This window comes from Lagenorhynchus albirostris, chromosome 3, assembly GCF_949774975.1.
Source record: "Lagenorhynchus albirostris chromosome 3, mLagAlb1.1, whole genome shotgun sequence".
NCBI classification, from domain to species: Eukaryota; Metazoa; Chordata; class Mammalia; order Artiodactyla; family Delphinidae; genus Lagenorhynchus; species Lagenorhynchus albirostris.
In genome coordinates, this window is record NC_083097.1 from 152,510,598 (window position 1) to 152,527,017 (window position 16,420).

At 46.7% G+C, this 16,420-nt stretch overlaps 1 protein-coding gene across 1 annotated transcript in view; it reads right to left on the reverse strand.

Moving 5' to 3' along the window:
- F12 (coagulation factor XII) overlaps window positions 1–16,420 on the reverse strand; it is a 26,810-nt gene continuing 10,390 nt past the window's right edge. The window contains 18 exon segments of the mRNA XM_060146391.1: window positions 1–168; window positions 260–313; window positions 315–409; window positions 974–1,123; window positions 1,219–1,243; window positions 1,245–1,356; window positions 1,619–1,850; window positions 1,951–2,177; window positions 2,263–2,434; window positions 2,581–2,685; window positions 2,848–2,979; window positions 3,119–3,229; window positions 3,513–3,546; window positions 3,549–3,585; window positions 4,278–4,395; window positions 12,455–12,478; window positions 12,693–12,726; window positions 13,093–13,158. Coding sequence (XP_060002374.1) covers window positions 1–168; window positions 260–313; window positions 315–409; window positions 974–1,123; window positions 1,219–1,243; window positions 1,245–1,356; window positions 1,619–1,850; window positions 1,951–2,177; window positions 2,263–2,434; window positions 2,581–2,685; window positions 2,848–2,979; window positions 3,119–3,229; window positions 3,513–3,546; window positions 3,549–3,585; window positions 4,278–4,395; window positions 12,455–12,478; window positions 12,693–12,726; window positions 13,093–13,158 — 1,896 coding nt within the window.

The following is a 16,420-nucleotide window of genomic DNA, read 5'->3' on the forward strand; positions in this document are numbered from 1 at the left end:
TCAGGAAGCGGTGTGCTCCCGGATCCAGGCTAGGTAGTTGGCCACGTCGGTGTATACACCTGGCATGTGGTGGTCGCCGCAACCTGAACCCCAGCTGACGATGCCTCGCAGGATGAGCTGGCGCTCTGCGGTCTCATCCTCACACACCAGAGGGCCCCTGGAGTTACCCTGGGTCGGGGACACGCGGCTCAGCGCCCTTGGCTTGAGGTCTGCACTTGACCGGGTTGGAGGAGGGCACCAAGTGGGTCCAAGGGCTCACCTGGCACGCGTCAGTGCCACCCTCGAGGAAGCCAGCGCAGAGCATGCCGGGGGATGAAGGCGGCTCCGTGCACGTCGGGGGCGGAGCAGCGCTCCGGATGGATGAGCGGCACCTGAGTCTACTGCAGGAAGCTGGAATATTACCCTGGCCCTGCGAACCGAGAGCGCCTTCCTCACACCCCTCCCAACTCCTCTCCGCCCAAGCCATGGACCTGGCTGCGCCAGGCTCTTCCAAACCCGCTAATCTCCTGCCTCCCTCGCAACAAGCCCGAGAGAGAGTGAGTTGCCTTTAACACTATTTCATAGACGAGAAAACTGAGGCCAGAGAGGAGCGGTTATGTGAATGAACCAGGAGGAAGCAGGACTGCTTCGGAACCCCACCCCAACTTCCCATCCAGTGTCTCAAAACCTTGGTCCCCATCCAGCCCACCTACTGCTCCAGCGCGGGCCAGCGTCCTAGTAGCCCTTGCAGCCCTGTGCCCAGAGGGAATCAAGAGAAAGTGCGATTCTCCCGATACGCCTCAGATTTGGGGACGCCCCCCCAACAGCGAATACCAAGCTCTTGGAGAAGCAGACTGCAGAGACAAGGGCCCTGCACGTCCTCACAACCCACCAGGTCGGCCCCACCTGTCCCTGGCGGTACCAAACCTGCGGCCTTCTCTTGCCTACCCCGGTGGCCAGAGGTTTCCCTCCCACCCCTAGCGGTTCTGCCTACCTTCTAACTGGTGACCCCAGCCGGCCACTTCGCAGAGCGCGGCTTCAGATTCGGCCGGGAGGGCGGCGCTACTCGGCAGGCACACTGGCTGAACGAAAGGCGACGGGTGCGCGCAGCAGCCTTCAGCGCTCTCCTGCAGGAGCACCAGAGCTAACCCAAGCGGGGAGGAGCATGAGACCGGGACGCTAGGACTTCGAGCCCCGCCCACCCTTTCCCCTGATCCCCGCTGGGGCGCCCCCACGCACCCAGGTCGTGCTGGTAGGTGATAACGCGAGAAGGCCTCGTGCAGGGGGTAGGCACGCACGGCCAGCGTCTGGCACTGCTCATAGCTCTGGTTATGGCGGTCCTGGCCGAGCACCACTGTCAGCTCCTCTGGCGCAGGTCTGGGGGCAGGGTCGGGAAAAGGAAGCGTGCTCAGAGCCGGCCACAGGCATCCTGCGGGACCCTCCTCTTTCCGAGCCCCTTCTTGGGTTTCAGCTTCCTCCTGGGGAGCTCTGAAAGGGAGAAGGGGGAAAGGTGGGCGGGGACGCGTAGAGGTAGGGGACGCGTAGAGGTAGGGCACGTGTTCAGGTGTCGCGCGGAAGCTGGGCACAGGAGAGAGGAGCTAGGGATCCAGGGCCGGGAGCTGAGCGCTCAGGCACTCGCCGGTTCTGCAGGCAGTGAGCCGCGGTCAGCACTCAACAGGGGGCGATGAGGCTGCCGGTGCAGAAATTTTGGCCCTGTTACAGCGCGGCGATGTAGGGGTGCGCCCCGGGGAGCGCCATCAGTCCCCCGACGACGCGGCTCAGCGAGGACAGCCGTTTGTGGAGCCACCGTCCACAGCCCGCCGGGCCCGCGCTGGGCAGGGGAGTCCGCTGCTCGGGCGGCGAGCACCAGCCTGTGGGAGAAGCCCAGGCTGAGGGCCGGGAGACCCACGATCTTGGAATGTAGCTCGTCCCGTGCTTTCTCTGCTCGGATTCTTAACTTTTCCCAACAACCTGAGGTCAGGGGTCGAAGCGGGGTCTGGGTCGTGGACTGAGGTTTCTGCAAAGCCGAAAGCGAGGGCAAAGGGAAGTACTGGTGCCCAGATGAGATCCGGATCGGAGGAGGGATTTGGGGCGCCGCCGGGGCTGGGGCCTGGCACAGTGCCAGGCGGCAATAATTCGAGCTTAGTCGGTCGCCTCTCCAAACAAAGCACCACGGGCGGGTGTCGTTGTCCTGGTTCCTGCAACCACGGGGTGGGGGTGGTTGAGAAGCCCTAGAGGGCCCTGGGGCGGAAAGAGACGCCCAGCCCTGCCCCACCCGCGCACCGGCAGAAGGCGTGGTCGCCCAGTCTCCCGTTCAGCGCTTGCTCTGCGGTCACATTCCAGTAGGTGGCCTCGGAGGCCCACGGCTGACAGGGTGCACCCCAGAGCTTAGTCCGGGCCACGCCGCGGTAGCTGAGCCCGTGGTCGCGGTCGTCGTAACAGTTCGCCTTGTGGTCTGGGGAGAGAGAAGGCTCCCTACAGCTAGGGTATGGAACGGTCTCCTGCCGCTCTCTCACCCACTTCTCCACTCTCCCTCCTCCCTCTCTGCAAGCCCTTCCCACGTGGGGGCGGGGCTTCTGCTTCCCAGACACCCTAACTCACCCACTTCGCACAAGCGTCCAGCGTAGCCCGTGGGGCAACTGCACAGGCGGTGGCCCTCCGCCTGTAGGCAGCTGCCCCCATTGAGACATGGGTTGGTACGGCAGACTGGGAGAAGGAGCATGTTGAGCCACCCCTAGGCTCAAAGACCCCCGCCCCCCCCTACCCAGAGAGCTCCCTCTTACGCTGGCACACCACCTGACCTCCTGCCAGCCTTTCTTTCCCACCTTCTGCCCTCCTCCCTGGCCAGCTCCCCACCGATCTACTCACCCTGGCTGGCCAGTGGCTTGCACTGGGCATTCGGACCATTACACTGGCACTTGGCTACACCTGCCAGCTCAAGCCTGTGCCATATTTCATTCTCCTGAAAGAACCAAAGAAGCTGGGGCTCAAAGCACTTCTCTGGGGACAAAGGGGTAGGGTAGTCTCAGGAGAGTGTGGGACCATGCCAAATCTCTGGGAATCCACAGGACCTCTTCAGTAGGCCCGTGGCTGCCCCTGTTCCCCAGCAGCCCCTCCCCTGGCCTCAGCATCTCCTTACCTCTCTGGCCGTGCTTCCCAGTGAAGTGATCTGGACAGATGCAGTGTGGGCCATTTGGCATGTTCACACAGGTCTCTCCTTTCTGGCAGGGTTTGTGTTTGCTGCAGTGATCTGAGAGATGAACACAGGGGGAGAAAGAGTGGGGAGCCTGAATCAAACAGATGGGGCCAAGTCCCTACCCAAACCTGCTTGTCTTTTGACCTTGGCCCTCCAAATTTCCAAGCCTTAGTTTACCCACCTGAAAAATGGGGCTACCCCCTCTTAGAACTTCTCCCTCTGGGAGGGAAGGAGATAGGTGGGCCCAGAGTCCCATATGTTTTAGATCTGATGATACCCAGCAGAGTAGCTAGGGTCGGGGAGAGGGCCCTGTGCCACGCCAAAGGTTGTGTGGCACCTTTCACTTTCTTTGGCTCCAGGCAGTATGCCCACATCGCTGATCCTTCTTGAAGTTGGGGGTGGTAGCACACCTGTAGAGAGAGATAAGACTTAAGACATGGAAGTGACCCAAGTGCCCATCAATGGATGATTGGTTTAAGAAGATGTGGTATATACACAACGGAATATTATTCAGCCATTAAAAAAGAATGAAATATTGCCATTTTCAGTAACATGGGTGGACCTAGGGAATACCATACTAAGTGAAGTAAGTCAGATGGAGAAAGACAAATATTATGTGATAGCATTTATATGTGGAATCTAAACAATAACACAAATGAATCTATATACAAAATAGAAACAGACTTACAGACATAGAAAACAAACTTACAATTACCAAAGGGGAAAACGGGGGTGGGGGTGATAAATTAGGAATATGAGATTAACAGATACACACTACTATACATAAAATAGATAAGCAACAAGGATTTACTGTATAATACAGGGAACTATATTCAATATCTTGTAATAACTTATAATGGAAAATAATCTGAAAATATATATATATATAACTGAATCATTTTGCTGTACACCTGAAACCAACACAATATTGTAAATCAACTATACTTCAATAAATAAAAAAAAAAGAAAGAAAGAGATGAAGCTTCCTAGCTCTGCCCAAGAGGCTGGGCTGCCCTTCCCTATCACAGCCCCTTCTCTCCAAGCAGGGTTCCTTGGACAGAAGGATGGGCAGAGTCTACCTCCCCCAGACCCCTGCTCCAACCCTTCCAGGGTAGTCTTACCAGGGTCGGGGCCAGGCCAGCCTCTGTGGATAAATTTGTGATACAGCTGCCAGTGGTACTGAAAGGGGAAGTGGCAGGGCTCCCCAGTGACAGTGAGAACTGCAGGGGTAACACACTCCTTAATGACTTTCCCCATGCCCCATTGCCCAGGTACCACCCCTCAGAGTCTGGTTGGAAAAAGGATAGAACTTTGAAAAGATCATTGTGCCTTCAAGACCACATCCTGCTTAAGAGTTGGGTTTCTGGAGTCAGTTGGTGGACGCCTGACTCCACCAACTACTAACTGCGTGACTTTAGACAAGTCTGCAGCCTCCAGGCCTAGAAGAGTGCTTGCTACAAAGTAGGCACTTAATAAATACTTGTTGAATGTTGAAGTCACTTGACCACTCTGAGCCTTAGTTTTCTCATCTGTTAAAAATGGCAAAAATCATACATAGTACAGATGAAGGGTTTCAGTTTTGCAAGATGCAAAGAATTCTGGAGATAGATGGTGGTAATGATTGCACAACAATACGAGTGTACTTAATATCACTGAACTGTACACTTAAAAATGGTTGAGACGGGGATTCCCTGGTGGCGCAGTGAATAGGAATCCACCTGCCAATGCCCGGGACACGGGTTCAAGCCCTGGTCCGCGAAGATCCCACATGCCGCAGAGAAGCTAAGCCTGTACGCCACAACTACTCAGCCTGCGCTCTACAGCCCGTGAGCCACAACTACTGAAGCACGCATGCCTAGAGCCCATGCTCTGCAACAAGAGAAGCCACCGCAATGAGAAGCCTGCGCACCGCAATGAAGAGTAGCCCCCACTCGCGGCAACTAGTGATAAACCCCGCGCGCAGCAACAAAGACCCAACTCCGACAAAAATAAATAAATAAATTTATTTATTTATTTAAAAACCCAGCATGTCAGTATGGTCCTATTTTTGTAAAAATATGTTTACATATGCATAAAAAATAAATCTAGAAAGAAATCTCCAAAATTTGTAACAGTGGTTTTTGGAAGATAGTGGATTATGGGTGACTTTTCCTTCTTTTCTATTTCCGTAATTTATAAAGTTTTTACAATAAAAATATTGCTATTGTAATTTTTAAAAATAGTACAATTGAGCCTCATTCAGATTCTGTATTTGCTTATCTGCACTTCTTGCTAAAATTTATCTGTAACCCCAAACCAATACTCAAGGGGCTTTCACTGTCATTTGTGGACATGCACAGAGCGGTGAAAAATTTGAGTCACCTGAAGTGCACATTCCCAGCTGAGGTCAAACAAGGTGATGCTCTGCATCTTGTTTCAACTCCTACTGTAAACAAGTGTCTTTTTTTTTTTAATTTTTAAATTTTATTTATTTTTTTATACAGCAGGTTCTCATAACTCATCCATTTTATACATATTAGTGTATATATGTCAATCCCAATCTCCCAATGCATCACACCACACCACCCCTGCCACTTTCCCCCCTTGTTGTCCATACGTTTGTTCTCTACATCTGTGTCTCAATTTCTGCCCTGCAAACTGGTTCATCTGTACCATTTTTCTAGGTTCCATATATGCATTAATATATGATATTTGTTTTTCTCTTTCTGACTTACTTCACTCTGTATGACAGACTCTAGATCCATCCACGTCTCAACAAATGACCCAATTTCATTCCTTTTTTATGGCTGAGTAATATTCCATTGTTTATATGTACCACATCATTATCCATTCGTCTGTCGATGGGCATTTACATTGCTTCCATGTCCTGGCTATTGTAAATAGTGCTGCAATGAACATTGGGGTGCATATGTCTTTTTGAATTATGGTTTCCTCTGGGTATATGCCCAGTAGTGGGATTGCTGGGTCATATGGTAATTCTATTTTTAGTTTGTTAAGGAAACTCCATACTGTTCTCCATAGTGGCTGTATCAATTTACATTCCCATCAACAGTGCAAGAGGGTTCCCTTTTCTCCACACCCTCTCCAGCATTTGTTGTTTGTAGATTTTCTGATGATGCCCATTCTAACTGGTGTGAGGTGATACCTCACTGTAGTTTTGATTTGCATTTCTCTAATAATTAGTGATGTTGAGCAGCTTTTCATGTGCTTCTTGGCCATCTGTATGTCTTCTTTGGAGAAATGTCTATTTAGGTCTTCTGCCCATTTTTGGATTGGGTTGTTTGTTTTTTTAATATTGAGCTCCATGAGCTGTCTATATATTTTGGATATATTTGGAGATCCTTTGTCCGTTGATTCGTTTGCAAATATTTTCTCCCATTCTGAGGGTTGTATTTTCATCGTTTGTAGTTTCCTTTGCTGTGCAAAAGCTTTTAAGTTTCATTATGTCCCATTTGTTTATTTTTGTTTTTATTTCCATTACTCTAGGAGGTGGATCAAAAAAGATCTTGCTGAGATTTATGTCAAAGAGTGTTCTTCCTATGTTTTCCTCTAAGAGTTTTATAGTGTCCAGTCTTATATTTAGGTCTCTAATCCATTTTGAGTTTATTTTTGTGATGGTGTTAGGTAATGTTCTAATTTCATTCTTTTACATGTAGCTGTCCAGTTTTCCCAGCACCACTTACTGAAGAGACTGTCTTTTCTCCATTGTATATCCTTAACTCCATTGTCAAATATACGGTGACCATATGTGCATGGGTTTATCTCTGGGCTTTCTATCCTGTTCCATTGATCTATATTTCTGTTCTTGTGCCAGTACCATATTGTCTTGATTACTGTAGCTTTGTAGTATAGTCTGAAGTCAGGGAGGCTGATTCCTCCAGCTCCGTTTTTTTCCCCTCAAGACTGCTTTGGCTATTCGGGGTCTTTTTTGTCTCCAAACAAATTTTAAGATTTTTTGTTCTAGTTTTGTAAAAAAATGTCATTGGTAATTTGATAGGGATTGCATCGAATCTGTAGATTGCTTTGGGTAGTATAGTCATTTTCACAATATTGATTCTTCCAATGCAAGAACATGGTGTATCTCTCCATCTGTTTGTATCATCTTTAATTTCTTTCATCAGTTTCTTATAGTTTTCTGCATACAGGTCTTTTGTCTCCCTAGGTAGGTTTATTCCTAGGTATTTTATTCTTTTTGTTGCAGTGGTAAATGGAAGTGTTTCCTTAATTTCTCTTTCAGATTTTTCATCATTAGTGTATAGGAATGCAAGAGATTTCTGTGCCTTAATTTTATATCCTGCAACTTTATCAAATTCATTGATTAGCTCTAGTAGTTTTCTGGTGGCATCTTTAGGATTCTCTATGTATAGTATCATGTCATCTGCAAATAGTGACAGTTTTACTTCTTCTTTTCCAATTTGTATTCCTTTTATTTCTTTTTCTTCTCTGACTGATGTGGCTAGGACTTCCAAAACTATGTTGTAATAGTGGTGAGAGTAGACATCCTTGCCCTTGCTTTTTCCTGATCTTTCAGTTTTTCACCATTGAGAATGATGTGTGCTGTGGGTTTGTCGTATATGGCCTTATTATGTTGAGGTAGGTTCCCTCTATGTGCACTTTCTGGAGAGTTTTTATCATAAATGGGTGTTGAATTTTGTCAAAAGCTTTTTCTGCATCTATTGAGATGATCATATGGTTTTTCTTCTTCAGTTTGTTAATATGGTGTATCACATTGATTGACTTGTGTATATTGAAGAATCCTTGCATCCCTGGGATAAATCCCACTTGATCATGGTGTATGATCCTTTTAATGTGTTGTTGGATTCTGTTTGCTAGTATTTTGTTGAGGATTTTTGCATCTATATTCATGAGTGATATTGGTCTGTAATTTTCTTTTCTTGTAGTGTCTTTGTCTGGTTTTGGTATGAGGGTGATGGTGGCCTCATAGAATGAGTTTGGGAGTGTTCCTTTCTCTGCAATTGTTTGGAAGAGTTTGAGAAGGATGGGTGTTAGCTCTTCTCTAAATGTTTGATAGAATTCACCTGTGAAGCCATCTGGTCCTGGACTTTTGTTTGCTGGAAGATTTTTAATCACAGTTTCAATTTCATTGTGATTAGTCTGTTCATATTTTCTAGTTCTTCCTGCTTCAGTCTTGAAAGGCTATACCTTTCTAAGAATTTGTCCATTTCTTCCAGGTTGTCCATTTTATTGGCATAGAGTTGCTTTTATTGGCATAGTAGTCTCTTAGGATGCTTTGTATTTCTGCAGTGTTTGTTGTAACTTCTTTTCATTTCTAATTTTACTGATTTCAGTCTTCTGCTTGTTTTTCTTGATTACTCTGGCTAATGGTTTATCAATTTTGTTTATCTTCTCAAAACACCAGCTTTTAGTTTTATTGATCTTTGCTATTGTTTTCTTTGTTTCTATTTCATTTATTTTTGCTCTGATCTTTATGATTTCTTTCCTTCTACTAACTTTGGGTTTTGTTTGTTCTTCTTTCTCTAGTTCCTTTAGGTGTAAGGTTAGATTGTTTATTTGAGATGCCTGTTGTTTCTTAAGGTAGGATTGTATTGCTATAAACTTCCCTCTTAGAACTGCTTTTGCTGCATCCCGTAGGTTTTGGATCATCGTGTTTTCATTGTCATTTGTCTCTAGGTATTTTTTGATTTCCTCTTAGATTTCTTCAGTGATCTCTTGGTTATTTAGTAACGTACTGTTTAGCCTCCATGTGTTTGTGTTTTTTACATTTTTTCCCTGTAATTGATTTCTAATTTCATAGCGTCGTGGTCAGAAAAGATGCTTGATATGATTTCAATTTTCTGAAATTTACTGAGGCTTGATTTGTGACCCAAGATGTGATCTATCCTGGAGAATGTTCTGTGCACACTTGAGAAGAAAGTGTAATCTGCTGTTTTTGGATGGAATGTCCTATAAATATCAAGTAAATCTCTCTGGTCTATTGTGTCACTTAAAGCTTGTGTTTCCTTATTAATTTGCCATTTGGATGATCTGTCCACTGGTATAAGTGAGGTGTTAAAGTCCTCCACTATTGTTGTGTTACTGTTGATTTCCTCTTTTATAGCTGTTAGCAGTTGCCTTATGTATTGAGGTGCTCCTATGTTGGGTACATATATATTTATAATTGTTATATCTTCTTCTTGGATTGATCCCTTGATCATTATGTCGTTTCCTTCCTTGTCTCTTGTACCATTCTTTATTTTAACGTCTATTTTATCTGATATGAGTATTGCTACTCCAGATTTCTTTTGATTTCCATTTGCATGGAATATCTTTTTCCATACCCTCACTTTCAGTCTGTATGTGTCCCTAGGTCTGACGTGGGTCTCTTGTAGACAGCATATATATGGGTCTTGTTTTTGTATCCATTCAGCAATCCTGTGTCTTTTGGTTGGAGCATTTAATCCATTCACGTTTAAGGTAATTATTGATATGTATGTTCCTATTACCACTTTCTTCATTGTCTGGGGTTTGTTTTTGTAGGTCCTTTTCTTCTCTTGTGTTTCCCACTTACAGAAGTTCCTTTAGCATTTGTTGTAGAGCTGGTTTTGTGGTGCTGAATTCTCTTAGCTTTTGCTTGTCTGTAAAGCTTTTGATTTCTCCAACGAATCTGAATGAGATCCTTGCCAGGTAGAGTAATCATGGTTATAGGTTCTTCCCTTTCATCACTTTAAATATGTCATGCCACTGCCTTCTGGCTTGTAGAGTTTCTGCTGAGAAATCAGCTGTTAACTTTATGGGAGTTCCCTTGTATGTTATTTGTCGTTTTTCCCTTGCTGCTTTCAATAATTTTTCTTTGTCTTTAATTTTTGCCAAGTTGATTACTATGTGTCTCAGTGTGTTTCTCCTTGGGTTTATCCTGTATGGGACTCTCTGCCCTCCCTGGACTTGGGTGGCTATTTCCTTTCCCATGTTAGGGAATTTTTTGACTATAATCTCTTCAAATATTTTCTTGGGTCCTTTCTCTCTCTCTTCTCCTTCTGGGACCCCTATAAAGTGAATGTTGTTGCGTTTAATGTTGTCCCAGAGGTCTCTTAGGCTGTCTTCATTTCTTGTCATTCTTTTTCTTTATTCTGTTCTGCAGCAGTGAATTCCACCATTCTGTCTTCCAGGTAACTTATTTGTTCTTCTGCCTCACTTATTCTGGTATTGATTCCTTCTAGTGTATTTTTCATTTCAGTTATTATATTGTTCATCTCTGTTTGTTCTTTAATTCTTCTAGATCTTTGTTAAACATTTCTTGCATCTTCTCAATCTTTGCCTCTATTCTTTTTCCGAGGTCCTGGATCATCTTCACTATCATTATTCTGAATTCTTTTTCTGGAAGGTTACCTATCTCCACTTCACTTAGTTGTTTTTCTGGGGGTTTATCTTGTTCCTTCATCTGGTACATAGCCCTCTGCCTTTTCATCTTATCTATCTTTCTCTGAATGTGGTTTTTGTTCCACAGGCTGCAGGACTGTAGTTCTTCTTACTTCTCAAGAAGTGTACTTTTCATGCTCTATTTAGTGCCATGTTTTTCAAATTTTGTGCTTTTTTTTTTTTTTTTTTTTTGCGGTACGCGGGCCTCTCACTGTTGTGGCTTCTCCCATTGTGGAGCACAGGGCGCGTATGCGCAGGCTCAGCAGCCATGGCTCACGGGCCCAGCTGCTCCATGGCATGTGGGATCTTCCTGGACCGGGGCACGAACCCATGTCCCCTGCATCGGCAGGCAGACTCTCAACCACTGCGCCACCAGGGAAGCCCTCAAATTTTGTGCTTTTGATACCTGATTTTGCTGTTGAAAATGGCCCCCAAATAGAGTGCTGAAGTGCTGTCCAGTGTTCCGAAGTGCAAAAGGGCTGTGATGTACATTATGTAGAACACTTGTGGGTTAGATAAGCTTCGTCCAGGCATGAGCTATAGTGCTGCTGGCCATGAATTCAATATCAATGAATCAACAATATATATTAAGTAAGGTGTCTTTAAACAGAATCACACATACAACAAGGTTATATGTTGATGAAAATGTTGTGACCAGAGCTAACAGAAACCTGACCCTATATTTCCTCTAGGAGCAATGGTTCAGTTTTTGCTAATTCAGTGTTCATGGTGACTTTATAGAACATGACTACCACGAATAATGAGAATTGACTCTATTTCAGAGGAGTGTTGTGAAACTTAAATGAGATTGTGTCTATAAAACACTTACACAGAGTCTGGCACATAGTACATTAGCTGCTATTTTGTTATTAGAGGCCCAATGACGCTTGTGCTGAGGGCCAAATCAGGGACAGGACATTAAAGGAAGAGAGAGGGGTCTGAGACGGACCTTTAAGATGCAAATGGAATGGACACGGAAGAGTAGGACCCTAAGTAGGTGATTAGGCAAGGGCAGAGCAGCTAGGTTGAGTCAGGCTAGAGGGAGGAGAGCAGTTTGGCTAGGTGTGGAGTGCTGAGGAGAGGAGGTGAGGTACTCAGGATTGCCTCAGTGTCATGCTAAGGGGCTGGGCCTGATCCCATCAGGGCAGGCTTGCCAGGGCAGGCTCAATCTAGTTTACAATTCTAGGTAAATATTTAGTGCCTGGAAGAATACAGGAAATGAGGAGCTATGGCAGGGGGAAGATGGCAGATATCTAACATCTAAAAGGGAGCTTGATAACAAAAGCCAATATATTTTAAGCATTTACCATGTACCAAACTGTGGGCTGAGCGCCTCACTGGGATTAATGACTCATTTCTCCTTCTCCACAACCCTAAGAGTTTTACCATTACCAGGCTCGTTTTACAGGTGGGGATTTAAGCTTGGAGAAGTCAAGTCATTGGTGCAGAGCCATCCAGCACGTAAGTGATGAAGCTGGGATTCAGAGGAATTTGGGCTCCAGAGCCCTGCTCTTGATCCTTCCTTGTCCGTCAAGGGCCCTGGCCTCTGTGTGGCATGACTGATGCCTGCAAGATGTATTGAGGAGAGGAAAGGAAGGGGGAGGCTGGGGAAACCGAGGAAGACTGGCAGGTACTGGACCAGACACTCAGATACAGCCCCAGCCTTGCCCTCAAGGAGCACATAGTTCACTCACTCTGGATCCCCGGCACCCATGCGCACAAGACCTGGCATATAGTAGGCTCTCAGGTCTGAATGCCAGCCAGACAACTCTGGGGATGAGAATGAAGAGTGCCCAGGATCCTTCCCCTCACCCCAAGGGCCAGAGACTAACAATCTGCACACTCCCTGCCATACTCATCCCTGTTCAAGGGTCTCTCAGGAGGTGGATCCAGGCTACTTACCCACTGTGCGCTCACTCTCTATGAACTTAGAGAGTTCATAGAGAGTGGCTTTCCAAGGTGGAGATCTGGGCTTGGAAGTCAAACACAATCATTTCTGCTGTATTCTATTGGACACACAGAACAGCTCTGAATCAGTTTTAGAAGAGACTATTCAAGGTCATGAATCCCAGGAGGTGAGGATCAATGGGGACCATCTAGGAGGTTGCCTCCTACAGCATTCCTCCATCCTTCCTTCCCTGTTTGCTCTGCATGGGGGCTTTCCAAGGTGGAGTCTATGGGAGAGAGAAGAAAGCCGGGAATTTTCCCAGAAAGTCGTTGCCTGCCCCGATCCCATGCTAGTCCCCAGCTTCCTTTCACAGTCCAGAAATGCAGAGATTTCCTCAGAAGGCCTGGACCCCTCCTTCCTCCTCTCATTGTCTCCTCAAGGTCCCCCTCCCCCAGTAATGCAGGCCATGTCCTCATATCCACCAGCACTGTCTGTCTTTCTCTCCTCTACTTTGGCCTTATGGGCTTGCCTAGTCTTTCCAAACAGGCCTTCCAATCACCTAGACTAAAAGGTCATGGGCAGAGGCCAAGGCTGTGATAGGGACCCCCCAGGGCCATCCCAGTACAACCCTCCTGGTTCCCACAGCCTTCACCAAAACTGCTGACTCCAGGCTCACCAGCAGGACCCCCAGGAGCAGCAGAGCCCTCACGGGGTCTGTCTGTTGGTCCAACCACTTGTCCAGGAGTCCAGATCAATAGAACTGGTCGGGCTTCCCAGGTGGCGCAGTGGTTGAGAATCCGCCTGCCATTGCAGAGGACACGGGTTCAAGCCCTGATCCAGGAAGATCCCACATGCTGCGGAACAACTAAGCCTGTGCGCCACAACTACTGAGCCTGAGCTCTAGAGCCTGTGAGCCACAACTACTGGAGCCCACATGCCACAACTACTGAAGTCTGCATGCCTAGAGCCCATGCTCCACAACAAGAGAAGCCACCACAATGAGAAGCCCACACACCACAACCAAGAGTAGCCCCCACTCGCCACAACTAGAGAAAGCCTGTGTGCAGCAACGAAGACCCAACACAGCCAAAAATAAATAAATAAATAATAACTTTTTAAAAAAATAGAACTGGTCAAAGGTCCCTGAGGCCTGGGAAGCAGAGATTGGTCGAGCTGCCCTCCTGGGCTGTTTATGGAAAGCCAAGCAGAGAGTTTCCTTGGTGGGCCCCCAAGGATGGGAAAGTTGGGAGCTGGTGTGTGGGAGTAGCATAATAAGGAGTGGGGCTCCTCCTCTCTTTCCCAGATAGTGGAACTGGAAGCAGGAAGAGGGACCATCTTTGTTTTGGGTCCTATTGGGGATGAGGAGTTTAAGGAGATCCAAGAGAAGCTCCCTACTTTAGGAATCTTAGAGTCCATGGAGAAGTATATTCATTTTCTATTGCTGCCTAAAATTAACCACAAACTTTGCAGCTTAAAATAATACCCATTAATTACTTCGTAAATCTGTGGGTCAGAAGTCCAGCACTGCATGACTCAGTTTTCTGCTCAGGGTCTCACAAAACTGAGATCAAGGCTAAGTTTTCTGGAGGCTCTGGGGGAAATTCCCTTCCAAGGTCATTCAGGTCATTGGCAGAATTCAGTTCCTTGTGTTTGTAGGACTGAGGTCCCTTTTTCTTTGCAAGCCAGGGGCTGCCCTCAGCTGCTAGAAGCTACCTGCATTTCTTGCCATAGAGACCCTTCGATCTTCCAAGCCAACAACAGAGAATCTCCCCCACGTTGACTCTCTTACCCTTTGAATTTCTTTTGCCAGGAAGAACCCTGTCACTTTTAAGGGCGCATCTGATTAGGTCAGGCCCACTAAGGAGCATCTCCCTGTCTTAAGGTCAACTGATTTGGGACCTTACTTACATTTGCAGCACTCTTCTACAGAAGCATCTAGATTAGTGTTTGATTAAATGACTAGGAGAAGGTGTATTTACACCAGGGAACTTGGGGGCCATCTTAGAGTTCTACCTACAAAGAAAGTAAATTATCCCATGGAAAAAATACTAAAAATACTAAACCAAGGGGTGCTAAAATATGCAACTGGAGTACAAAGGAGGGAGATAGGTTGGGCATGTATTATTTTTCCTGCCCAACAACCATCCTCCTTGGTTCAGTAAGGACACCCTGATTTTTCCTTTGGGAACCACTCCTCCTTCATCCGCTCCATGAGTCTCTAGTGCTGCCCACTCTACCCTCAGTTCTAGTGCTGGGGGTGTGGCCTAGGTCTGGCCAATCAGAGCATGGTATCTCTAGACCACAGTGATTGGTTCAGGGATAAGCTATACGCAAGTTTGGCCAATCAGAGTCAACCTTGGGACTTTCACCAGAACTTTTATAAAGTATAAAGTATAAAGGTACTTTCTTCCCACTGGGGTCCCTAAGAATGCAAGCCTGGAGATGTTGATGGCCATCTCTGTCACTGCCTGGGGAAGGCCTGCCTGAGAATGAAGCACACATATAGGAATAGCAGAGCAAACAGGGAAGGAAGGATGGAGGAATGCTGTAGGAGGCAACCTCCTAGATGGTCCCCATTGATCCTCACCTCCTGGGATTCATGACCTTGAATAGTCTCTTCTAAAACTGATTCAGAGCTGCTCTCTGTGTCCAATAGAATACAGCAGAAATGATTGTGTTTGACTTCCAAGCCCAGATCATAAAAGGCATTGCAATTTTTGCCTTGGTCTCATGGATCACTCACTCCGGGGGAGGCCAGCTGCCACGCTGTGAGGACACTTAGGCAGCCCTGCAGAGAGGCCCATGAGGGAAGAAAGTAAAGCCTCCTGCCAACAGCCAGCACCAACTGTACAGCCATGTGAATGAACCACTTTTGATATGGATACTGCAGGCCCGACCATCTGGCCTGCAACCTCATTAGAGACCTCAAGCCAGACCATCCCGCTAAGCTGCTCCTGAATTCTTGAACCTCTGAATTTGAGAAAATCCTAATTGATTTTTGTTGTTTTAGGCCATAAATTTTAGGATGATTTGTTACCCAGCATTTGATAACTAATACAGATAAATTGATTACTGATTCTTTTATTTGCGAACCTGGATCCTAAAACTAGAGATACCCTCAAGAATTCTCAGTTACATTCACCAATTAAAACCAATTTGAATGGACTTCCATCGCTTTCAAAGAAGTCCTGACTGATACAAAGTAATTTGTGGGAAATGAAGTGAAGACAGAATGCAGTGATTCCTTAATTCTGCTGGAAGAAAGGTAGGCCATGGAAGACTTCCTGGAACAGAAACACAGCAACAGGTCGGCAGGAGTAGAGGCACCACTTCAACAATTGTTTTCAAAAGTTGATGTGACAGCTATTAGGACTTCCCTGGTGGTCCAGTGGTAAAGAATCCGCCTTGCAATGCAGGGGGCACTGGTTCGACCCCTGGTCAGGGAACTAAGATCCCACATGCCGCGGGGCAACTAAGCCCGTGCGCCACAACAACTGAAGCTCGCGCGCCTCAACTAGAGAGCCTGCGTGCTGCAAACTACAGAGCCCACACACCCTGTAGCCTGCATGCCACAACTAGGGAGTGAAAACCCACACGCCACCACTAGAGAGAAGCCTTCACACTGCAACGGAGAGCCTGCTCGCTGCGAGGAAATATCCCGCATGCCGTCACTAAGAACTGACACAGCTAAAAAGCAAATTTTTTAAATTTAAAAACTGATTTGGGCTTCCCTGGTGGCGCAGTGGTTGAGAGTCCGCCTGCCAATGCAGGGGACACGGGTTCGTGCCCCGTCCGGGAAGATCCCACATGCCGCGGAGCGGCTAGGCCTGTGAGCCATGGCCGCTGAGCCTGCACATCCAGATCCTGTGCTCTGCAACGGGAGAGGCCACAAAAGTGAGAGGCCCACGTACCAAAAAAAAAAAAAAAAAAAAAAATTAAAAAACGGATTAAACAAAAAAAGTTGATGAGACAGCTACTAA